The following is a 26546-nucleotide window of genomic DNA, read 5'->3' as shown; positions in this document are numbered from 1 at the left end:
GTCACACCTGGCGATGCATAGGGTTTACTCCTGGCCCTGCACTCAGGAGTTACTCCTGGCGGTGCTCAGGGGACCATATGGGATTCTGGGAATCGAACACGGGTCAGCCGCGTGTAAGGCAAACACCCTACCCGCTGTGCTATCTCTCCAGCCCCTGAACAAATAATTTCTAATGGCAACTGAATCAGCCTTTGGCAGGTGGGGAAAAAAAGGCACATATTTTTAAAAACACTAAGCACTTTTTTTGGTTTTTGTTTTTTATTGTTTTTATTTGACTAACCTGTCTTTCAAGTATCAAGGTCATAGAAAAAATTTAAAATATTTAATAGCTTATGAAATTAAGGAGGCTCATAAGCCTCCTTAAGAAATTTACTGGTCAAGTTCAGGGAGATAGCTTAGAGGTCTGGAGTACATGCTTTTGATGCTTTGCATTTCAAGAGCCCTGGATTAAATCCTCAGCACATGATTCTCCACCACTCCCAGTAACTCCCCAGGAGAGGCCCAGAAAAACAGCAAATAAACCATGGCACTTGGTGGGAACAACATTACTGAGCATATCTTTTTTACAATTCTTATTTGTATTATTAATGTTTCACTATATAGACACACAGATCGACAGGACAGGAATGATATTTTTTTTAAAACAAAGAGGCAAATATGCAGCAAATAAATTACCAGTCACAGCGGGGGAGGGGGTGTGTAATGTGTGTGGATTATGAATGCAGTTTACTTTTGAATACAGTATGCTTTGTCTTGTATATCCTGAGAAATTAAACAAATACTGAACTCTGAATCCTAAGCTTCCTTTTCACATATGTATACTACAAGTTCTGAAAGTACTCTCTGTGTAATCTAAGACTAAACAAATAAATATTTTTTAAAACTATGGAATAGTTTCTCATAGTCTGAAAAGGAAACACTCAGGAATCACTCCGGGAGGAGCTCAGGGCACCACCTGTGGGGCCGGGGATCAAATCCAGGTCAAATGCACGCAAAGCCAGAATCTTCTGCTGTAGTATCTCCCTGGCCCCAAGAGTGAGTCCATTTTCTCTAAAAAAATAAATATTTAGAGAGATAGTAAAGGGTCAAGTCCCCTGCCTTGCAATGATCCCAGTTCAATTCCAGCAAAGCAAATGGTCTCCTGTGCATCACCAGAAATGATCTCTGAGTACAGTTAGTAACAGGCTGGCTCTGAGCAGCACTGGGTACAGCCCCAGACCTCTTTCACAAAATTATTTTTAAAAAGCACTCAGAGAGGGGCTGGAGCGATAGAACAGCAGATAGGGCATTTGCCTTGCATGCGGTCAACCCGGGTTCAATTCCCAGCATCCCATACGGTCCCCCAAGAACTGCCAGGAGTAATTCCTGAGTGCATGAGCCAGGAGTAACCTCTGTGCATCACCAGGTGTGACCCAAAAAGCAAAAAAAGAAAAAAAAAAAAAAACCACAATCACTCAGAGGTTAAAAGCAATAGTACAATGGGCAGGATGTTCACCTTGCACAGACTGACCTGGGTTCGATCACTGCACCCCATATGGTTCTCAGCGCCTCTCAGGAGTGATCCCCAAGTACTGAGTGATCCATCAATGATCTCTGAGTGATCCCTACCTGCTAAACTACTGTATACAGAAATACAACAGATTTTAGAGTTCTGATTTTATAGCCTATTTCTTTGATGCACTAGTTTTGTTTTTAAGAGATTGTTGGTGAATTATTTAGGTGTTCCATGCACACTATTATGTCATCTACAAATAGTAAAGGTAAAGGTAAAGGCCCTCCCGTTGATCGTCGAGTTGCTCGAGCGGGCCCAGTAACGTCTCCATTGGAGACTTTGTTGTTACTGTGTCTGGCATATTGAATACTCTCGGTAGCTTGCCGGGCTCTCCGAATAGTGATTATTTAATTTCTTCTTTTCCAATTTAGATGTCTTTGACTTCTTCCTACCTGACCACTGTAGTAAGGACGTCTAAAACTAGTGACCAAAAGCAAAGAAAGTGGACATTCTTGCCTGATGCATCACGTTAGATAAAAAGCTTTCAGTTATTCACTGTTTAGTATATTATTGGTTGTGTGCTTACCGTATATGACCATTACTATTTTGAGGTATGTTTCTTTTATGCCTGTTTTGATGGAAGCTTTCATAATGAATGGATGCTGAATCTTATCAAAAGTTTCCCCTGAATCTACTAATATAGTCATATATGCATATATATTCTTTATTTTTATTTTTATTTTTTGCTACATCCAGCAGTGCTCAGGTTCTATGCTCAGAGATCACTCCTGGCGGGGCTTGGGGAACCATATGTGGTGCTGAAGTTTAAAATGAATCAGCCACTTGCAAGGTAAGTGACTTCGCACACACTGTACTATTGCTCCAGCCCAGCCATATATTTTTTATTTTGTTGGCATGGTATACGTTAATTGATTTGCATATATTGAGCCATCCTTGCATCCCTGGGATTAACCCCGCTTGTTCATGATTTATCATCCTTTTTGACATATTGTTGCATTAAATTTTTCCAAATTTTTGTTGAGTGTTTTTGTACTGATATTTGTCAGGACTTTAGTCTATCATTTTCTTTCTTAGTAATATTTATCAGCTGATATTAGCGTAATGCTATCTTCACTGATGCTGTTAGAAAGGAGTCCTAGTTATTCAATATTCTGGAAGACCTTAAGGACTTGGTTCTAAAATCTTACGTAATTTGGAAAGATCTGACATAACTGAGGCTCTTCCAGGACCACTGCTGCCATCTGCAATGCAAATGAAGTCTTTTTTCCCCCACCGTTCCTGATGCTACATGCTTGGGTCCTATGCACTCATGACCTGCCAGCACCAAGTATGCATGTGTTTTTATTCAAATGATAGACAAATAACATGTAGGCACAGATTTCCCGTCATTCTTGCTCCTGTTTAGGGTTTCACCCTCCTCCATTCTGTAGGCATGGGAGTGAGGAGGAGGGTAGGGACCAGGAGGTGGGCAGATGGAAACTGAGTTAAATGGGCGGCAGAACACAAGGCAAGACTACACAGCCCACGGTCTTGGCCAAACTACAGCTTGCCTGGTGTTCCTGCTTGAAGCTCCCCTCTCCTTTGTTCTGAGGCTTTGTTCTGGCTGGGGGAAACGTACAACTCAGCAGGTGGCTAGAGGCAGGATAAAACTGCCCCCGGCCCTCAAATCAGGCAAAACTGCGGTGTACCTAGCATTCCTGATTGGACTTTCCTCTCATTTGTCCTGGAGGTGCTAGCTGGGGGACTTGGATTACATTCTTTCAGGATCCTCTCTACATACAAAACAAAATGCTGCAAATACAATTTTAAATACATACAATCATACACGATCTGATGATCTGAATTTTTCAGTCAATATGATCTTACTCAAATTCACATATACATTCATACATGACATTCCAAGATGAAACTATCATCTCTACCTCAAGTAGTCCTACAGCTATGGAAAGTGCCACGCCAGAGGACCTCAAAGGCCTCTTTCCCTGCGGGACAGGCCAAGGATCTCGCTGCAGTTCTCCCAGAAGATCTGTGAGATTCATGTCTATTTTCTGTACTGGCTGCAAAAATCTACAAAATGAAATTAAATGAAAAGCCATTTACAAACTGTGATAGAGGAAAATAATTTAAATACATCGTAGATCTAAGGTTCTCAAAGTTTTGTATACATTACAATCAAGAAAAGAACTTATTTTCACAGAAATGTCAGTTCCAGAGCAATGTTTGAGTTGTCTGGGGTTTCCAAGAATTTTCATTTCAAACAAGCTCCCAGCAGTAAAGAGCTTGCTTTGCATGTAGCTACCCAGTTCAATCCCTGTCATTGCATATGTTTCCCCAAGCCCCACTAGTCATCCCTCAGCACAGAGCCAGGAGTAAACCTTATGCACCGCCGGATGTGGCATGCCCACCACCCACCCAAAAAAAACAACCTCCCACCATAATGTTGCGCCCACTTGTCCCAGAAAACATACTATCATACTTAGAATTCAGTTACTATAAATGTATCCCTTCAGCTCTATAGATCCTTCACTTACCAAACTTACCAAAAACTTGTGACAGCAATCTGACCAGTAAACCCTCAGATTGCTGACAAGTTCTAGGTTACTAAAATATTATAAAGATACACCAACTCACTTTTATTGCAGTAATACCTCTTTAGGAAGTCTGAAAGGAAAAAGCTACTTCTACTCTTAAGAAGAAGTAATAGAAGTAGAAGGCTTTTTTTGTTTGTTTGTTTTTTGACTTGGCTGCCTTCAGTCACAAAGTTAAGTTTCTCTGAACTTAACAGAAAATCAGAAACATATCAAAATTAAAATAACTTAACATTGTAATATATAATTCTGCCTCTACTCTTGAAAGATACATTAATACAACTTACATATATATAGTTCTTTCATTTTAAAATGTAATATCACTGAATATGTTTAAGTTAAAGGTCTGGGATGCTTAAAATAGTTGTGATTTATAAAATTTTATTTGCTATATTTAACTATTAATTACCTATTGGAAGGAGGTGGCTGCTGTACCTGAGGGCCACGTGTTGCTTGAGTAACGGGTACTTTAGAGAGCCCCAGCATTTCCTGTAAAGAGATTAATACAACAGTATTTATTCAATGATCTAATCTACCACGTGTAAGATGCTATACCAGGAATTAAAGACCCACAAATTATACCAAATAATGGTAAGTGAAAAAAAATGATAGAAACACAGAAAAGCTTTGTTCCTAATTAACTGTCAAATTACATTATTGTTTCTCAGATACCAGGTCTGGGCTGAGACTCCCAGGCAATATCGAGAGGGGGTTGCACCAGCTCCCACCCCTAACAAAGCCTCAGCAACCACTCCCACACCCCAAAACCGCCACCCTGCCTCCAAGCAGACTGCCCAGTTAAATATTCTGGATTTTCTGGACATCTCCAAACTCTACAACACTGACATCCCAGTAATAGCACAACAGATTGGATGGGATGTAAACAATCTCTACTAACAAAAACATTAACACAAAAGGCTTAACTTGCAACAACAATTTTATAAAACTCTCAGATAAGGACTTAATGTTCCCATGATGAGATACATCAATTTTCACAAACTGTCCTCTACGGAAATATTTTTTGATCATTTTGTTAGCTGGCTGGAGCGATAGCACAGCGGTAGGGCATTTGCCTTGCACGTGCCCAACCAACCGACCGATCTGGGTTCAATTCCTCAGCCCCTTTCGGAGAGCATTGCTAGCTATTGAGAGTATCTCATCCGCATGGCAAAGACTGGCAAGCTACCCTTATTCAATATGCCACACAGTAACAAGTCTCACAATGGAGACGTTACTGGGCCCATTCGAGCAAATCGATGAACAATGGGAGAACAGTGACAGTGACATTTTATTAGCCATTTAGTGGTAACAAGCAACATAAAACAAGTAATTGTGGGCCTGTTATGGGGGCATGCTTGAGGAAAAAATGGAGACAATGGTAGAGGGAAGGCGACAGTAGTGGTGGGATTGGTGTAGAGATACTGAATGCCTGTAACAAATCAGCATGAACAACTTTGTAAACCATGAGACACTTTGTAAACTATGGTGTTTAGATAAAGCGGGGAGCAAAAAATGTTGCTGTAAAAATTGAGTATGTGTATTTGTTATAGTCTGATCTAAATCCCTATTAGCAATTATTTCAAGTACCTGCTATAAGCTACAATGGGAAAAAATATAAAAAATTCTTGGGGGTTGGAGTTATAATACAGTGGGGAGGGTGCTTCCTTTGCACAAAGTCAGTATGGGCTCAATTCCCAGCTCCCCACATGGTCCCCCAAATCTCACCAGGAGTGACTGAGTGCAGAGTCAGAGGTAATTCCTGAATATCACTGGTTCTAATCCAAAAACTAAAAATTAATAAATAATTCTTGATTTACAGAAATTAAAATCATGAAATAGAAGTGTATCAAACAATTAGATCAATTAATGTAAAACTTAATTATAAAAACTGTTAGAAAGAATAAGTACATGGCTACCATAAAATGGATTTACAGGGAATTATATAAAAAGGGAGTTATTGATGTTAAAAGATTATGACTTAATACATAACCAAAATATCAATTTTGTTTTGAGTTTCAGAAGTATACACCATTTCTCTCTAGATACATGAAAACAATGTTATGTTACTAACATTTTCCTTCAAATGAAAACAGTTACAGAGTATTATATAGTATCTCTCTGATATATAAATATATATAATACTTTTACTATATGTTTTTATATATTAAATATATAATAAGGGGATGGAGCAATAGTACAGCAAGTAGGGTATTTGCCTAGCAAATGGCCAACTTTGGTTCAAATCCCCAGCATCCCACCCATATGGTCCCCCAAGCACTGCCAAGAATAATTACTGAGTGCAGAACCAGGAGTAACCTCTGAGCACTGTAGGATGTGGCCCAAAATCAAAAACAAACAAAAAAGTATGTAATAATCGAAAAGTCTAAATATTTACAAAAAAAAGTTTTGGGTGCTGCTAACAGAATAGCATTTTTTTTTAACTTTTTTATTTCTGAAGAACCAAGACGTCACAGACTTAAGGCAGTACACTACTACTGGGTACCTTCTTGGCCCAGAAGCAGCAACATGTTATTGATGACTTACTATGTGCCAAATTCTACGGTGAACTCACATTTACTAATTCTTCCCCAAACAATGAAGGGGTAGTGAGACAGTTCGAGAGGCTGCAGTGCATGCTCCACATGCAGAAAACCCAGCTCGAATCCCTGGTATAGCATGGTCCATGAGCACTCCTGATCGTGACCCCCGAATGCCAAGCCAGGAGTATGCTCTGAGAACCGGTGCGGGGAGGGGGGCAAAAACCAAAGAAACCAAAACAATAATGAAGTAGATTTCTTAATCTCTGTTATATAAATGAAAACTAACCCTCTAAAACGTTAAGTAACCTGCCTAAGATTACACAACCAGGAAGCAGCAAAACAAGATATCCAGATTCTCAACAAAGCCCTAAAAGGATTTTATGCTATAAAGAGCATTCTCATATTTTTTTAATACTGAAAATAATCTTTCAAAGTAAGTATTAAATATCCCTTTCCATAAAGGATGGAAAACACAAGAAAACAAGAAAAAGAATCAACACAAGATAACAAAATTAAGATATAAATCCAAGACTATTTGGGAAACAAAAACCAGGTTCTTTTTAAGTGATGGATTGAGAAGGAAGATAAAAACATTTTGATGGAGAAAAAAAATTAACCTTCAAGCATTCTATTTCTACTCTATAGAATACATAGCTTTTCTGTAATTTAAGGAAGTCTTATTCTGTAATCAGAACATTAAACCATTTGAAATAAATTAACACTTTTAAAAACATCATGAATCATGACCATCCTGTTATTCGTTTATTGCCTCGAGCAGGCCCCAGTAACATCACCTTCATCCTAGCCCTGAGATTTTTAAGAAAGTGCTATATTCAAGGCTCTTTAGGAGAATGAGACCCATCATTGTTACTGGTACTTGGCATATTGGGCACGCCACGGGGAGTTTGCCAGACTCTGCTGTGTGGGCAGGTTACATTCAGTAGCAAACAAAAAGGACCCCCAAAAAGGACCTTGGGAAAGGAAGTTCTGATGCATGGAGAGAAATGAAGGAACTGCTATTTGGCTGCAAAAACATAATAATGACAAAATAACCATACTACAAGGATGCTACTATTATTAGCTCCATTTTACAGATGGAAAAACAGAGAAGTTAAAACATTCCCACTTTCTTGCTTAATATACATGAGGTCCTGGATTCAATTCCCAAGAACACTCTCCTTACCCCACCACTCACAAAAATGGGGGAAAAAAAAGTAGTCATTATCTTCACAATTTCATTTAAACAGATGATTCTCCTCCTGAGGTACTCTGCTTCCAGAACTTCTGAAGGAATCCCAAACACTTCTTCTGATACCGTACTCTTCATTTCCCTGTGGCTTTTACCCACTTGAATATTTTATTCTTTTCCCCTCAGACATAGAAATACATTCAATCTGTCCTTACTTATTAACTCAGTTCTCTCTCAAACTCTTGTTCAATCTCCTTCCTTCCTTCAACAAGGAAGAAAATTTGTTCACTTGAAAGAACAAATTTGCTTCTTCCAGTCCTTTTTTGGGAAGAGGAGGGGCAGGGCAGGCAGGCACACCTGGCAGTGCCCAGGGCTTATTCCTGGCTGTGTGCTCAGGGATCACTACAGGCAGTAACCAGGGAACCATACGTGGTCCCAGGGATCCGATCCAGCTAGACCTTGTGCAAAGCAAGCTCCCTACTCACTGTATTATCTCCCGGGCTTCAATTCCTCTAATCTTATGCACTATCTCATTAACTATTATCATCTCCAACCAAATCCGCAGATTCTCTAGCATTAACTATAGCACTACCAGTCTAATCTGTCAGCTTCCAGTAAATGACAACTTCAAAATTTTTTCTTTTCCATTCTGGGTTACCTGAAAGCAACCAAGATCTGTTGTCATTTCTGATACTGATAGTTGAGTCTTAGGCATACAGTAATTCAACACCAATCCCTCCACCAGTATCAACTTCCCTCCACCAGTGTTCACTGATTCCCTCCCCATTCCAACCTCCATTCCACTCTGACCTGTCAATTTGACAGGCACATTACAAAGTTCCAGTGGTTGATGCTAAGATCTCATGTTCTCAGGTCTGTTGAGTCTGTGTTTTGGGTATATGGCTATACTCCTCAGTCATTTCACTGGTATAACTGAAGCCCTAATGCCTGACCCATTACTTCTTGTTCTCTTCTTCCTCCCACTTCCTCACATATCTTTCCAAGTAAACTTCAATTTTAAAAAAAGAAAACAAAAACCTACTTTGCTTCAGTTAAAAAAAAAAACTTATGATGTACTTATATTGGTCTCACTTAATAACTTTTTAGAAATTTATACCCAGAAAGCATGTATTACAATAATGATATAGACAGTTTAAGTCACCATTCCTTCTATTTACCTGCAGTTGTTTGGCCGTCAGATCTTTTGTTCCTCTGAAGACATAGCTTTTTGAAATGCCCTCACATCCAAGCTCATGAACCTGCACCATTCTCCCAAAAGTGATAAGTCCAACCAAAGCTGTTGGTGGTAATAGGCTTAAGGACATCTGCATAGATTCTTTCAGTGCTTGCAAATCTTCATCTTCCATGCAAGTATCAACCACGTAGAGGAATATCAAAGGCATCTGAGGACCACGCTTTATAAAACATTTATAATAAAAAAAAATGTTTTAAAGTATTGACATACACCTGAAACTAATGTTATATGTTAACTACCTCTAAATTATTCAAACAATTTTTAAAAGTAAAATAATTACACCAGTGCGATAATAGGTGTAGAATTAATTTACTGCTCATTCATTCAAGGGAATCCTAATAAATTTGAGAAAAGCAACAAGTTATATAAGCATGGAAGAAAATTCAAAACAAATGATAAAATGAAGAATCAAGTTCAGGGTTGTAGCGGAGATATTACAGCGAGTAGGGCACTTGCCTTGCATACTGTCAACCTGGAATCAATTCCAGCCCTGCATGTGGGAAAGGGATGAGTGCAGAGAAGGGGGAGGGAGGGAGGAAGGGATGGAGAGGGCCAGAGAAATAGCATATCTAAGTGCATGCTTTACATGCAGGGAACCCTGGTTTGCTCGCAAACATAACATGGTCCTTGACCACCACTGGAAGTAGTCCACAACAGGTGTAGAAAAAAATAAAGAAAAACTTTTCTTCCTCCTCCCCACTCTGTCCCTCCTTACCCCATAAAGTGGGGGAGGGGGGAGGAGGGTGAAGGAAAAAAGAAAAAGAAAGGGAAGAAAAATCATTCTCTTAACAACTACTAATGCAAAATAGTATCAAAAATCAGATTCAGGGAAAAATCATTAGGACATACTAAATATCTGTGGACAACTTTCTAACTCCAAAATAAGACTGATAAATTTTTTTTTTATTCAGTTAGCCAGGAGAATATCCCTCCCTGATCCAGGAGGCAGAGGATCCTCAGTGGATATCTGAAACAGCAGATATCACCCAATTCTGTTTAATAAGTTCATTTAACTAAGATCACTGATAGATTCCTGAAAACTAAAACTTTAGGCAAAATAAGGTCCAGTGAAAGCAGCCTGAATGCAAACTACTAAGATTGTTTTTCTCATCAACACTGTAACAAAAGGATGTTATTTGAAGCCTACTTATACTCTTTTTTTTCCTATATACACTTATCAACAATAAAGTTTAATTTAGAAATTTGAAATCAGTAAGAGACTAACCTAATTATTCATAAAATAGATTATAACGTACTGCAATGAAAGACCACTGTAATGTAGTCTCTCTCAAAATAAAAATATATATATATAACATCTTGAACCATGGTTAATTGCAGACAGAAACCACACCAAGGAAAATTGTGGGTGAGGTGGGCCCTGTGTGACTGCAAATCACACCATTACATTCAATACCTGGCAAATAACTGCAACACACAGATTACCTGTTTCAACTGACCTTGCCCATTCTTTCCTTTAAAATTCCCATTCAGGAGCCAGAGCAACAGTACAGTGGGTAAGGTGTTCAATCTCTGGCACCTAAGATGGTCTCCCAAGCTCAGCGGAGCCAGGAGTAAACCCTGAGTACAGCTGGGTATGGCCAAAATCCAACAACAACAATAGCAACAAAATACCCATTCGATGTGAAAATAAAAATGATGCCACCTCAATTTAACAATTATTTTAGTATGAACAAAATTATTCTACATTAATTTTTTTGGTAAATGATGAGCTAGCTCCTATGTGCTTACCAGAACTACATATTCAATGCTAGAGAACTGAGGTAAAAGTTCAGCAGGTTGATTCAGTTCAGATATGCCGGCATAAGTAGGTGGAAACTACAGACAGAAAAAAAAAAGTTTAAACAAATTATCTACCCAAAGAAGTATTATATTTTAAACTAAAAATAACTATATAATGATCATGAAAACATTTGTTTATCATATGAATTTACTGTATCTTTAAAAATAAGCTATTCCTGGTGTATAAAATTGTATGCCTGAAACCCTATCATGAGTAACTTTGTAATTTCACAGTAAGTTAAAAAATTAATAAAGCTTTTATGAATGGAGCAATAGTATAGCAGGTAGGGCATTTGATTTGCAACCAACCAACCCAGGTTCTATTCCTGGCATCCTATATGGTCCCCTTTACCGCCAAGAGTAATTCCTGAGAACACAGTCAGGAGTAGCTCCTGAGCACAGAGTAACCTCTGACCATCACCAGGTGTGGCCCAAAAATCAAAGCATATCAATAAAACTTTTAAATTAAAAAAATAATTTTGGGGGATCTGGAGAGACAGCACAGTGGGTAGGGTGTTTGCTCTGCACGCGGCCGGCCCAGGTTCGATTCCCAGCATCCTATATGGTCCCCTGAGCACCACCAGGAGTAACTCCTGAGTGCAGAGCCAGGAGTAATCCCTGAGCATTGCCGTGTGTGAACCAAAGAGCAAAAAAATAATAATAATAATAAATAATTTCTCTGTATATTTTTATGCATTAGCATCTATGATGGGTTTCTTACCTGATTCCTCTGATAACAAAAGTTGCAAGCCCACAGTTTTGCTCGATAATCCACTTGACTGTTTTAAGAAAGATAACAATAGTTCACAGTTTAGTTCAATTAAACAAGGATCCTAATCTTAATAAAATTAACTTCAAAAACATGAACATACTAAAAATGATAGTCAATCTTTAGTAGGTGTAATGCAATAATGCTGTAAGACGAAAATATTAATACCATTATAAATTATAATACCTCATAAGTAATCTTTAGAAACCATTTTCAGATATTGACCAACGTATTATCATACTTTTTTCACCGTATCAGAGATTGAACCTAATATCATGCATTTAAGGCAAGTACTGAGTCATATCTCCCAACCTTATAATTTATGATTTTAAAATATCCAAGTTAAAAAATTTCCCTGTAAATTGTGGTAGTGATATCAGGAATAAAAAGTTAAGGAACTTTCAACTTTAAAAAAACAAAAAAATAAAATGCAAATTAATAAGTATATAATTACTTTTAACATGAGCAAATATCAAAAAATTAAGATATTATTCATCAAATGACTTAAGCAACTTTTACTCATATCTAAAAATATTTAATCCAAAATTATATTTATTGGGCATTTAATATATACAAGTCATACTCTAGGTGCTGGTGATAAAGCATTAAATGATGAGAGAAAAGATTCCTGCTCTCATAGAAAGCTCTCTAGAAGAAAGGCAGGGCTGGAGCGATACCACAGTGGGCAAAGCACTTGTTTGCCTTATACGTAGCCAACCTGGGTTCGATGACTTGCAATCCCATGTTCCCCTGAGCATTACAAGGAGTGATTCCTGAGCACAGAGCCAGAAGTAATCCCTGAGCATTACCAGATGTGCCTCCTCCCCCCTAAAAAAAACTGAACAAAATAAACAAAAAAGAGAGGCAAACAATAAATAAGTAGATGCAAAAACGGAGATGATACCTTACATAGTAATGAAGATTTTTTTAAAAATCAAAGCAGGGGTTTAAAGAAGTAGTACAGAGGATAGGACGCGTGCCTTGTTCCCCTTATGGTCCCCCAAATACTACCAAGGGCCTAGAGCCAGAAGTAAACCCTGAGCATACTGAGTGTGGCCAAAAACACAAAACAAAACATAAAAAAAGGCTGCTTAAGTCAGAGAAAGACAAACACCATATAATTTCACTCATATAAAGTATTATACGTACTACAAAGTCAAAAAATGGATGCATTAGGCAAAATTAAAACAAACATTTAAACTATTTGACAAATTAGTGGTTACCAGAGGGGAAAGATGTAGAGGGGGTGAGTTACTCATTTATATGACAAAGCACCAAACTGGCCTCTTAGTAATGAAATTAATGTGTATATGAATGTTAATTTTAATAAAACTTTCCTGAAACATATATGTAGCACTGTCCTCCCATTGTTCACTGATTTGCTCGAGCAGGCACCAGTAATATCTCCACTGCGAGATTTGTTGTTACTGTTTTTGGCATATTGAATATGTCATGGGTAGCTTGCCAGGCTTTGCCGTGCAGGCAGGATACTCTTGGTAGCTTGCCGGGCTCTACGAGAGGGGCGGAGGAACCCAACCCGGGTCAGCTACATGCAAGGCAAACGCCCTACCCGCTGTGCTATCACTCCAGCCCGAAACATATATGTTAAGCATAAATTTTTCTTCAATTTATTATTGAAAGGTCCTCTTAAGCAATTAAAATATAATCTATGTGAGATTCAGTAATAGGAAAATCTGAGGGTAGAATAATCCAATATAACTTATTCCATAAGTTCAAAAACAGTAATAGCTGGTATATTTAAGGAATAGAGAGGAAGATACAACGATGGTGAGAAAAAAGAAATGAGTATTAGATAAGGCAGGAATATAGAAATCAGATCATGGAGGGCTGTTTAAACATCTTACTAAGGGGTATGGATTATTGAAGGACTTCTTATTTTTTCTTATGTTTGATTTTTCTAGGCTTACTCCTGGTAGTGCTTAGGAGACCATATGTGGTGCTGGAAAAACACCACATGTCACCTGTGTGAAAGTAAGTGTCATAGACTTATTTCCTAGGCCCACTCTAGGAAGATTTTTAACATCTGATATCCATTTGTAAAAATCTAGCATCTGGCTGGCAAAAAGACCAGTTAGGAGGTTAATGAGAATATCCAGAAAGGATAATACGATTTGAAATAAGACATACTAACAAATACTTTGTATCAGATAAAATAAATAATGCTCTGCTCTTGAGGAAAAATCATTCAGATCTATGAGAGATGAGAAAAGAAAAAGGAATAAAAAAAAATATTTCTGAGGCCAGAGCAATAATACAGCAAGTTGGGCAGTTACCTTGCACACAGCCATGTTCAATCCCCAGCATCCCATATGATCTCCCAAGCACTGCCAAGAGTAATTCCTGAGTGCAGAGCCAGGAGTAACCTCTGAGCATCACCAGGTGTGAATCAAAAAAAAGTAAAAATATATATATATATATTATTATTATAGGAGCTGGGCTGGAGCAATAGCACAGCAGTTAGGGCATTTGCTTTTCACGTGGCCAACACAGCTGACCCGAGTTCGATTCTTCCACTCCTCTCAGAGAGCCCGGCAAGCTACCAAGAATAATACCTGGCCCGCACAGCCAAGTCTGGCAAGCTACCTGTGACATATTCAATATGCCAAACACAGTAACAAGTCTCACAATGTTACTGGGTCCGCTCAAGCAAATCGATGAACAACGGGAGGACAGTGACAGTGACAGTGATTATAGGAGCTGGAGAAAGAGTACAGCAAGTTGGGTACTTGCCTTGCACGTGGAAGACTAGGGTTCAATCCCTGGTACCTGAATGATCCCTGGCACGCCACCAGCAGTGATCTCTGATCACAGAGCCAGGAGAAAGCCCTGAGCACTGCTGGGTGTAACCAAAAAAAAAAAAAAAAGATTCTGAGGTTTGGATTCATGTAGTGAGAAACTGGAACATTTTAAAATTATTTTAAGCTTTAATTATGACTTTTCCAGTGGCACAAGATAGGCTGATACAGAACCAACACCATATCTAGGGAATACGGATTGGCCATGGTATGGATTTCTTACATTCAATCTCTTATTAACACACTACAACTGGAATGAAGCTAAAATGTGTAGTTCTTTGGATTTATCTATCCTAACCATGGACTGGAGCAATAGCACAGCGGGTAGGGCATTTGCCTTGCACATTGCCGACCCGGGTTCAATTCCTCCGTCCCTCTCAGAGAGCCCAGCAAGCTATGGAGAGTATCCCAGCTGCATGGCAGAGCCTGGCAAGCTCCCAGTGTTGAATTTCATATGCCAAAAACAGTAACAGTAAGTCTCACAATGGAGCTGTTACTGCTGCCTGCTTGAGCAAATCGATGAACAACGGGAGGACAGTGTTACAGTGCTACAGTGCAATTGATAACCATAAACATAAGAATAAAGAAATATATTTTAAACAAATAAGCAAGAAATATCCTTAGTCACATTGTTGTGTTCATTTTTTTCCATAGATTTTAATTACCATAAAGGATTCAAAACTGCACGGCAAGTGGTCCTACTGCACAGTACAGGTTCATACTGAATAGGTGGTAAATCAGGCCTCTCCTTCAGTGGTGTAAAGAGGGATGCGACGGGAACCACCATTCTTGTTGCTTCCAGTCGGCTTGAAGGCCACACATTCCAACTAAATCGGACTCCATCTCGCTCTTCATTTTGTTGGATGAATTCCAAGTAGGTTGTCATTGTAGAGTTTGCTTCTTATCTCTGTAACCAAAATAAAGAATATTTAAGAATCCAGGAATTGCTACAGAAAAGTTAAAGTGTGTGATTTCCAACATTCAGTAACATGAACCCTTGAGAAACTACAACCAAATGAAAACACTTATCTCAGAAAAAAGTAGCAAACAACAATTAGCCCTCATTTATACCAAACCAAAGACTCTACAGAGCCCAATGCCCACTAGACCTAACAGAAATTATTTTACCCTTTTTTATTAACTTTTGAAAAAACTATGGTAAAAAGTAATAAATAGTACATATCCACCTTCCTGGCATCTCCTCCCCAAATACAAAACCATGAAAAGATATATGAACCCTTATGTTCACGGAAGCACTAAATACAATAGCCAGGAGATGAAAACAAGTCAAATGTCAAATGATGGATGAACAGATAATGAAGCTGGAATATTATGCAGCTGCAAGAAAAAAAATGACATCTTACATTTTACTGCAACTTGAATAGATCTTAATTGTAACATGTTAACATAAATCACAGGGAAAAGGACAAATACCAGATGATCTCACTCATATACAGAGAAACAAAACAAAAGAACATACAAACCCTTGGCCTTGAATTACGAAACTGATGTTTCCCAGAGTTGGGGGAGAGAGTGGGAGTGAATAATGAGGTTGACTAAACATAAGGACAGTGGTGGCAGCCCTTGAACACTTTGGTGGTGTTGAGGTACAGTAACTTTTACAGGATCAAGAAACATTTACACAATTGTCACTACATTATCAAACTATAATTTAAAAAAATAGTTAAGTGCCCAGACTAAAACCTCATGGGAAGGGGGGCGTTCCGGTCCGTCCTTCACGCCCTACCGAGGTCACCAGTTGCCCCCCACGAGCGGCTCTCCAGCACAGCCACGGCCCCAGAAGCACAAGGACTTAATGCAGAACCCAGCAGCTTGGAGCAGAAAAGTGAACGGACTATGCATTGATCCAGGCCATCAAGTCTGCCGGAGGGGAAAGGGTGTTGCCCCATTCGCCCTCTCCTCTCTGGAAAGAAAGATGGTGGCCACATGGGAGCCTTGTGGACAGCAGGTATGAGCCAGGAGTGTGGGGGCGACTAAAACCTCATGGGAAGGGGGGCGTTTCGGTCCGCCCTTCACGCCCTACCGAGGCCACCAGTTGCCCCCACGAGCGGCTCTCCAGCACGGCCACAGCCCCAGAAGCACAATGACCTAATGCAGAACCCAGCAGCTTGGAGCAGAAAAGTGAAAGGACTATGCGTTGATCCAGCCCATCAAGTCTGCCGGAGGGGAAAGGGTGTTGCCCCATTCGCCCTCTCCTCTCTGGAAAGAAAGATGGTGGCCACATGGGAGCCTTGTGGACAGCAGGTATGAGCCGGGAGTGTGGGGGCGACTAAGGCCTCATGGGAAGGGGGGCCTTTCGCTCCGCCCTTCACGCCCTACTGAGGCCACCGGTTGCCCCCCGCGAGCGGCTCTCCAGCACGGCCACGACTCCAGAACACAGAAACCAATTTCTTAACTATCTGACTTTCAGTAGAAATACTTCCAGGGTCAATAGGTAAAATAGCAGAAATCCAAAACCAACATTTAATTCTTGAACCCAGCTGTAGAAAGCAAATCACTTCACAATGCTTTTTCAGCATGTCTGATTGGGGGGTGGGGGGTTAAACTCTAAATAATAGTGGTGAATCTTTTATTGAAACAATGAATCTAATCAAAGCAGATAGAGTGTTAACTAGAATTCATCTGCCTCACAGGGACGGGGAGGGGTGGGGGGTGGGGTTTTGTTGGGGTTCTTCATGGTAGGGGATAAGTATTGGTAAGGGGAAGTGTGTTTGATATTTGCATGACTGAGACATAAACCTGAAAGCTTTGTAACCTTTCCCACAGTGATTCAATAAATAAATTTAAAAAAAAAAATAGTTAAGTGCCCAAACTTCACATGTATAAGACCCTGGGTTTGACCCCTGACACCAAAAATAGTAAATATCCTACTTATTTAAAGGTGTACAGGAAAGAAGGGCAAATAAAGGGGGGAATCCAAGTCCTACTTTCCATACCAGCCTTTAAGTTATACTATTCTAATAAACATATTGTAAAAAAATATGAAATTCTAAAATTTGTCTAGATTCCTATACAGGAAATGCGAAGTTTCCACAAAACTTGATAGAGGAGAAAAGTTAAGGATACATAGCAAAGATTTGTCTTAAGATTGGAGACTTCTGCTTTTTCATCCTCTGTTTTACCACACCTGGCAGTGCTTAGGACTTGCTCCTGGCTCTGTGCTCAAGGACCATGCCCGGCAGTCTCATAAGGACCATATGGGGTGTCAAGGATTGAAACCAGGTAGGTCGTATGTAAGGCAAACACCCTACCTGCTGTACTAGCGCTCTACCCGTATGGGTACCTCTGCTTTAAAGAAGTCATTCTTTTTATAATGAATACAAGGCATATGTGACACAATGAAATTAAATGCTTGACAGTAAGTGTCCCATAAGATTAACATATCATGTTAACCTTTTTTGATATAAGCTTTCTCACCTAAAGTACAATTACATATCATGATCTCAAAATTCAACAGTTTTAGAGAATAGTTAAAAAAAAATAGCCAAGAGATTTGTGGCAGAGACAAAGGACATTCAGTTGACAGAGTTGAAGAATACAAAGATAAAGTGCCAGAGAATTAACAGAGATGTTCAGATTGCTAAGAATAAAGATGAGGAGATTGCCAGCTAAGAGGGCAGGGATGCCTGCCATACATGTGTAGAGACCAAAGTCTAAGCTTCAGCAGCTTATGCCCTCCCCTAGCACCTCCAAGTATGGCACTGATGTCCCCCAAAACCACCAAGTCAAGCAGTTCCACACCACCAGCCTAAGGATTAATCCAGATAGCCCACAGGCTGAGAATCCTCCAGGTCTCCAGAGCACAGTCTGAGATGTACAAAGGGATGAGAAATTAATTCTAAAACATGAGGGGGGAAAAACGCATTATTTGAAAAATGCACAGTAGTTTAGGTTTAGAAAAATTTTCAAATAGCTTATTCTTTTTTGTTTGTTTGTTTGTGGTATTAGAGTCACACCGCTATGCTAAGGGCTTACTCCTAGTGGTCAGGGATCACTCCTGGCGGGGTTCAGGGAACCATATGGGTTGCCAGGGACTGAACCTGGGTTGGTCACTTGCAAGGTAAGAACCCTACCCACTGTACTGTGGCTCCATCCTCTCAAATAGTCTTTTCTAATACAGTTTATAAATATGTAGCTTAATAAATCTATCTTAAGTAACTAAACGGATAAAAAAATCACAATAATTGATTTAAGTTTTCTACAATTTTAATATTTGCTTCAAAGTTCAAAATCTAGTATGGGCATTAAGTAGCGTTACTCATTTTCCAGTGACAGGCTGACTTCAAACCTTTTTGATAAAATGTATCCCAAGTATCTAAATACTAGATAAGCAGCATTCTTAGAGAATAGAGAGGGTAACTACTTTATTGTGTAATAAAAAAAATTAACATATGAAAGAGAATTATTCAGTGAGATTATCTCCCAGATGATCAGTTCATAATGTTACAAAATTCAGAATGGGGAAATGATCCACTCAAAGTACAGGGGAGTCAAATGGGCAACAGAGTCAAAATGTAATAGAGTTTCTTTAGGTGCCAGGCAGATGGCTAAAAGGCTTGAAGCACAGGTTTTGCATGAAGAAGCCCCAGATTTAATTCCTGGCCCCACATGGTGCCTCAGCACAACCAGTAGTGGGCTCTGAGCACTGCCAATGTACCAAGTCTCCCTTCAAAAATAGTTTATTTTTCAAAAGCTTCAGACTCCACACTGCTATGATCTTACTGTTCAGTCATGACATGGTGCCAAAAAATAATAGGCACAATTAACAGAAAAGATGAATAAAATATTCCTTCTTGGGGATGAAGAGATAGTACAGCCATAGGGCAGTTGTTTGTCTTGCATGTGGTCGACCCAGGTTCAATCCCTGGCATCCTGTATCGCTCCCCACAAGCACCACCAGGAATAATTCCTATATGCAGAGAGCCCTGAGAATCACCACATTTGCCACACTTGGCGATTATATATACATATAATTATATATATATATACATCCCTGCTTTTCCCAACTTAGTTTAGATTTTCTTCATACAATTCAACTAAAACAATGTATCACGAGACTGAATGCCAAAGCAGATATGAAAATCAGCCTTTCTTCTAGTAAATCAGATTTTTTTTAATCCTCAAATAATGTTTCATGGTATGAAAAGGGGACCAGAGAGATAGCTCAAAGTCATAATGTACATCTTTTGTTTGTTCAATGTCTGGCACTGTGCTCCTTCATGGTCACCTTTTCTGGTCCCCTCCTGAATTTGCAGGGTGTACTCCCCCTGAAAAAATAAATATGAAAGGGTCCTGAGCATCTCCATTTGGGACATCAAGGGTTAATCAGAAACTCCAGTAAAGAAAAGATCTCTGTGACACATAAAGACATTTACAGGCAATGCCCAAGTTTAAGTTTCCTCATGTAACCAAGCAGGGTAACACACACACACAGACACCCTTAAAAGATAAATGAAATATCACCTGTTATTTAAGCACAACTCCCCTCCTCTTCCCTGCTTTGTGCATTCAACCTCACTGCAAGATCAGAAGATGATATTTGCTCGCTAAATCACATAACATTTCTTAAATTCTCATTTTCTAGCTGCTTTGAAAATGTCCTGCACTCATTTGCAGGATATATATATATACAGATATATATATATATCTGTATATATATATCATAGTATATATATCATATATATATCACAGATATATATATATCTGTATATATATATATCATAGTATGAGACTAATACCCAAAGACAGCAGAAACGGGGGCCAAGAGGATTGGTCTATGGCTGGAGGCCTGCCACTAGTGTAGGGTGGAGGGAACACAGAGAGGGGTAGGGGGTAACAGAGAAGGGACCCATGTGACAATAATAGTTGGAAGTGATCATTCTGGATAAGAACTGAGCGCTAGAAGGAGGTAAAGTGATATACACGATAATCTTTCAGAACCTATATTACAAACCACAAAAAGAGGTGGGTGGGTGCCATAGACTTCCCTCATTATACTAGTAGACTTAACTGAATGACTTCTCATTGTATAACTAAAAATCCAGGAGCAAAATAATATGTCACTTTAACCACTCTGTCCAATATATACCCATAGCACTCTAAAGGACTTTATCACATAGTTTTTCTATATCCTGGTTTTAAACCTTTTGGAAATAATTAAATGAAACCCATCCTACATTGCAAGCAAATTTTGAGTTCTTATAAACAAAAGTTCATTCAACAGAACTTTCTATCAGATGTTTAACAGACAATTCAACGTGCCACTCCAATTCTTGGTAGTAAAATCCTCAATTAATTTATCGACAATGTGTCTTCAACTACTTCCAATGACAAGCTTTATGACTTTGGAGAAATAATTCAACCTCTCTAATCTTCCATTTTTCATCAGCAACCTGAAGAGTCTGGTCTAAAAATTACAAAGTCCCTTTACTCAAATCCTGAGTCACTTAGAAATGGCTGAGCTTTCAAAACTGATACTAGACTAGGCATGGGAAAAGCAAAGATATATAAATGGGTACATGCATTTGTATTTAAATCTAAAGCGGAGTTTAAACAAGGTTACACTGGCTAGTTACCTACGGCTTGGGGATTGGAAGTCATGTAAATTGATGTCAAAACATGAATTCAACATACACATTCCCAGTTACTACAGAGAGTCACTGCCACTTCTTTTCCCACGCAAGGCGGGAAACGCTAGGGTCGACAGGAAATACAACAGGTCTAATTAGAAAACTGGATTCTATGCAGTCAAGGCCCAGGGCGTTATCTTTAACCGGCACTCTTCTCTTTGCCCCCTTTAACTCCCAAGGCCAAACTACGGGTGACGAAGTCGCCTCGGTTCAAAGTCTAGGACATCCGGAGCAAGCAAAGGAATCAACCAAGACGCCCCAGTGCGGGTGAGTGGCGATGGCTCGAGTGACAGGTCACCCCGCAGGCGGGGGTAGGGCGCTAAACTAGATGTCCCAATTGACCGTTTTTCACCAAGACTCCCTTCTTCCTACCCGGTCCGGGGTGGGCTGCGTGAGTAGACACGGACCCCACCCACCCGGGCACCTACCCTGGCCCTTGGAGGAAGAAGCAAGCCGGGGGAAGAGTGAGGAAGGGCGGTAGGGTCATCAGCGCCCAAGGCTGCGCAGCTCCCGGGGCATCCCCGTGCCTCGGATTCCCAGGGTAAGGCGAACACCGTCCGCAGACCCCAGCCGGCCCTCCCGCCCGCCCGCCCGCAGCCAGACCGCCGCCCCTCCCTCGCTGAGCGCCCGAAGACCCTCCCTCCCCCCCTCTCCCCGGAGCCTAGAGGCGGCGGCCCCCACGTCGACCCTTACCACAGAGCCCCCTATTAGATTCACGCCCTCGGCAAAATCAGTCCTCCAGGCCGAACTGCAGCCGCCGTGGCACCGCAATCAGGACCGGCCCCGCCCCGCCCCCGGCCTCCGCGCAGACCTAGTCGCGGCCAACATGGCTGGTCCGCCTCTGCCACGTCAAGGGGCGGGAGGGGTGGGCGGGAGGGGAAAAGGGAGGCGGGGACAGATCGGGGGCGGGGCCACCAGACGTCAAGGGGCGGGAGGGGCGGGAGGGGCAAGAAAGTGGGGACAGCACTCAGGGCGGGGCCACCAGATGTCAAAGGCGGGAGGGGAGGGAGGAGCAAGGAGGAGGGGACAGACCGGGGGCAGGGCTACCAGACGTCAAGGGGCCGGAGGGGCGGGAGGGGCAAGGAGGCGGGGACAACCCCGGAGGCGGGGCCATTCGACGTCGGGTGCGGGAGGGGCGAGGCGAGAGGGAAGGGACGGGGACATCTCTGGGGGCGGGGCGATCAGGTTCGAGGCTAGACCGCAAGGCTGCGAAACCTGGGTGGAGCCAAGCGCTCGGAGCGAGTCCCGGGAGGGAGGAGGGTAAAGGAAACGGGAGGATGGAATCCAGCCGAACAACCGAAGGAGGGAAATGAGGGAGGGGTGCCGACCTGAACAGAGCTGGAAAGTACCGCTGCTCCTGGGAGCGCCGGTGCCCTCTACCGAAGCCACCGACGATCACTCCCCGTGGGCTGCGGGCTTGGTAGAAACTTGAGTCACCGGTTCTCAGACACCTCAGCTCCCCCAGGAGGGATGGAAAAGTCCTCTAAACCATCCCTCTGGGATCCCGGTTGAATTCGAGAATCATGAATTTCATCTTCTCTGAAAAAATTACAAAGTGAGAAGTTCACTTTGTCACTGAAAAATAAGTATTTTAACGGAACATCAACTGTGTGCCCGACACAGTCCCAATGGTGGTGATATGACATAAGGAAAATATCAAAATCACCGATCTGGAAGAATTTACAAAACAATTGAATTACTCTCAGTCAATTTACAACTTTCCTCCTACCCTGCCTACAGTCCCCAACCACGCTCCCGCGCACTGCGATTTTTCATCTTGATGTTTTCTCCTGTCCAAAAAAAGAACTGAGTAAAATGAGAACAGTGGAAAAACTGATTGGCATGGCATTCAAGCTTGCAGATCTCAGAAACCCCATCATTCAGGAAAGGGTTTTCACGGAATTAATTACAGAGGTGAAAATACCTGCAAACTTTAGCCCTGCAGGCATTTCTGTAGAATATGGAAAAGTACCAAACTCTAGTTCTTCAAGGCTATATTATCCCTATACTATTTTTATACTTCATCAAATATTTTTTTAATTCTTATTTGTATAATTTGTGAAATTGCTAAAACAAAAATTGGCATTGATCATAGGTGATAATGAAAATTTCTTTCTGGTTTACTAAAAGTAAAGTGGTTTAGAGACAAAAGAGATTAGATAAAATGTGGAAAATTTCTTGAGCTCTTGAGAAAGCAAAATCAACTAGAAATTGGAGAAGGGGAAAAAATTTCTAATTTTTTCGGTTGAATTTGACTTAGACTTCCTGAACTAAAATACTTAAGACCAACATATGAATCTAAAGGATGTCTGTTAAATATTTGCCAATAAATACAAGCAATTAATTGGCTTACTCTTTAGGTCCATGTTCTTCCTTGAACAGGAATCTTGCTTGTCTATTTCTTAACTAGTCTATATAAACTGTAAAGAAGCCTGTGATCTCTCTTAAACACATACTTCTCTCTTTCTCTCCCTTCACATCTTTCAAAATAAGTTTCAATGAAAACTATCTTGCCTCATCCCTACCTAAAAAAAAAGCAACTGTCTGCTTTCATTTATAGCAATGTGTGCAGGTTCAGATGCAAAATGATTATCCCTCAATATTGATGAATGATCATAAACATTAAACTATTGTAGTTATCATTTTATGTATTGAGATTGACTTAAAAATATATAATCTGGAGCCAGAGTCCATTGTATAGAGGTTAAGGTATATGTCTTGCACTGGGGCTGGAGAGATAGAATTGCATGCTGGAGGTCCAGATTTGATCCTGCCATCACATGACCTCTCAACATAGAGCCAGAAGTAGGACCCAACATTGCCTGGTGTAATCCCCAAACAAACAAAAATATACATACACACACACTTACGCATATATGACATAATCTGGGGCCACAGATAGATCAAAGGGCTGAAGCCCTGCATTACATATGGCAACTCTGCATTGCCTAAATGCCTAAGCACCATAGGAGGTTGCCTCTAGCAAAAATAGAGAAAGACTCAGAATTGCAGCTCAGAAGCAGAGTTTGTACCTTGCATATTTGAGGTCCTGGGTTCAATGTTGGCATAGTAACAACAAAATGGTAAGAACAGAAAGGGACAGTCTGTGGTCAAATAAAGTTGGGAAACAAATTATGTAATATAAGCCTCTTGACCTGTCAAGTATTTTACTAGGTTAATATTCATGATGAATGCATTTGAGAAATATGAGTAGGATTTAAAAATATTCCCTAGGGTTAGAGAGATAGCAGAGCAGCCAGGGTGCTTGCTTGGCACTCCATATGGTCCCCCAAAACCTTCCAGGAGTGGTATCTGAATGCTGAGCCAGGGGTAAACTCTGAGCACAGCCACATATAGTCCAATCTTTTTATTTTAATTAAATGAAATTTTCCCCAAATTCATTTGACCTTGGAACTTCCTTTTCAAGGAGTATGTGTAGTAAGATAAAGGTAAAGGCCCTCCCGTTGATCGTCGATTTGCTCGAGCGGGCCCAGTAACGTCTCCATTGGAGACTTTGTTGTTACTGTGTCTGGCATATCAAATACTCTCGGTAGCTTGCCGGGCTCTCCGAGAGGGGCGGAGGAATCGAACTTGGGTCGGCCATGTTGGCTGCTTGTAAGGTGAACGCCCTACCCGCTGTGCTATCGATGTGTAGTAAGTATTCTAAACAATCTATAAGTTTTTTTAAGCCATTAGTTATCTTAAACACTAGTTAATATGCACTAGTTAATATGCAGCCCGGTATTTTCCTTCCTCTTCTGAGCCAACATGTTTTTAAACTGGAGAGTCCAATAATACACCGGTGAAGAATGTTCACGTAAATTTTTTTTAGTTTCATATGATCACCACCAGATGGAGCATTTAACTCTACTTTTTTTGTTTTTTGCTAAATTCATTGCAGTTTTCTTTCTCTCAATCTCTCTAAATAGGATTCTCTTTTATTTGTTTATAATGGTGACATTATAAGAAGCTGGCCAACTATCTTTGAATACTAAACAAATATTAAATTTCTTCCTTTACTTTTCAGCATTAAATTCATACAGTACATATTTGCATACACTTGCATAAATATGTACATATGTCTGCTTTCCTAGATGGCACATATATTAATATAATATATTGTGGCCAGGTCAGGGAGATGGTACAGCAGATAGAGCGTTTGCCTTGCAAACAGCCCAACCCGAGCTCAATTCCCAGTATTCCTATGGTTCCCTCTGCACTGCCAGATACAGTAATTTCCGAGTGCAGAACCAGGAGTGACCCCCTAAGCATCCCAAGGAGTGGCCCAAACACCAATATAGTTACACTGGATATAATAATTAGGCTAACTTATAAATTACCAATTACAAAATTTCTAAAATTGAAGACTTTAGTGATAATTTAGTCCAATTCTTGCAAAGAATAAGTGAATGCGAAGAGAGGAGAGAGAGAGAGAGAAGAGACAAGAGACAGAGGATTCTTGTAAAGGATAAGTGCATGAGAGAGAGAGAGAGAGAGAGAGAGAGAGAGAGAGAGAGAGACCTGGAGGTACCTAAGCATCACTGACAGTTGCCTGGAGACCCCAAATTTTGCCAAGGTAGCCCTGGCGGTTCCAACTAGCAGAGAGCCAGAGCAAAACTACATCTTTGGTCTTTAGCAATGAGCCGTTGGGAACCGTTGGCCTGGTTGGCTGATTATCACCAGGAGTGGACCTCTAGGCTCTCTGAGCACTGCAAGAGAAGCAAAAATATACCATGTGCGGGGGAGGGGGGCGACTAAAAGCCAGTGGTGTGCAGGGATTAACTCTGAGTTCAGAGCTTTGGAGTAGCTACTGGCTGTGCCCGGGGAACCATACGTGACCACAGGACCTTCAGCCCACGGAGCTCCTCAAAAAGAACATTTAAGGGGGAGTGTGATAGTACAGCGGGTAGGGCGCCTGTCTTGAACGCGGGTGGACCCGAGCTTGATCCCTGGCACCCTTCATGGTCCCCAGAGCCCCGCCAGGACTGATGTGAGAGAAGGAGAGGCAGAGATAGAGAGAATTTAAGAACGCCTGGCTCTAGGGGGGCTAGAGAGCTAGTACAGCGGGTAGAGCTCTTGCCTTGCACGCGGCCGACCTGGCTTCGATCTCCGGCACCCCATACGTTCCCCCGAGCACCGCCAGGAGTAATTCCCGGGGACCCAGGAGTAGCAATTCTACTCCTGGATGAGCCAGCGGCAGGAATAGGAATCCCCAACTATCTCCGGGGGTGGCCTGAAAAAAAAAAAAAAGAAGAAGAAGAAGAAGAATGCCTATTAGAAGTGTGTAAAGCTATTAACCCCGGCTCTTTACCCTAGACGTAGAAGCGAGCAGAGAAGGTAACACGCAGAAAAACCTGCCGAACACCTTTTTTTTTTTTTTTGCAAGGAACTAAACTCAAAGCCTTCGCTCCGGCACCGGAGTTTTG

General features: G+C 40.9%; 1 protein-coding gene across 1 annotated transcript in view; it reads right to left on the bottom strand.

Moving 5' to 3' along the window:
- Positions 1 to 21958, bottom strand: part of SEC23A (SEC23 homolog A, COPII coat complex component) — a 62869-nt gene extending 40911 nt beyond the window's left edge. Inside the window, exons 1-7 of the mRNA XM_056133183.1 lie at positions 21814 to 21958; positions 15136 to 15377; positions 11607 to 11664; positions 10835 to 10921; positions 9009 to 9245; positions 4511 to 4590; positions 3436 to 3580 (exon numbers count right to left, since the gene is read on the bottom strand). Coding sequence (XP_055989158.1) covers positions 3436 to 3580; positions 4511 to 4590; positions 9009 to 9245; positions 10835 to 10921; positions 11607 to 11664; positions 15136 to 15356 — 828 coding nt within the window. The 5' untranslated portion in view covers positions 15357 to 15377; positions 21814 to 21958. The remainder of the gene's footprint in view (positions 1 to 3435; positions 3581 to 4510; positions 4591 to 9008; positions 9246 to 10834; positions 10922 to 11606; positions 11665 to 15135; positions 15378 to 21813) is intronic.
- Between the last annotated feature and the right edge of the window lie 4588 nt (positions 21959 to 26546).

This window comes from Sorex fumeus, unplaced genomic scaffold, assembly GCF_029834395.1.
Source record: "Sorex fumeus unplaced genomic scaffold, SorFum_2.1 ptg000098l, whole genome shotgun sequence".
In the NCBI taxonomy this organism is placed as follows: domain Eukaryota; kingdom Metazoa; phylum Chordata; class Mammalia; order Eulipotyphla; family Soricidae; genus Sorex; species Sorex fumeus.
The sequence above is the reverse complement of the archived record's forward strand: the minus strand, read 5'-3'. Positions and strand labels throughout refer to the sequence as shown.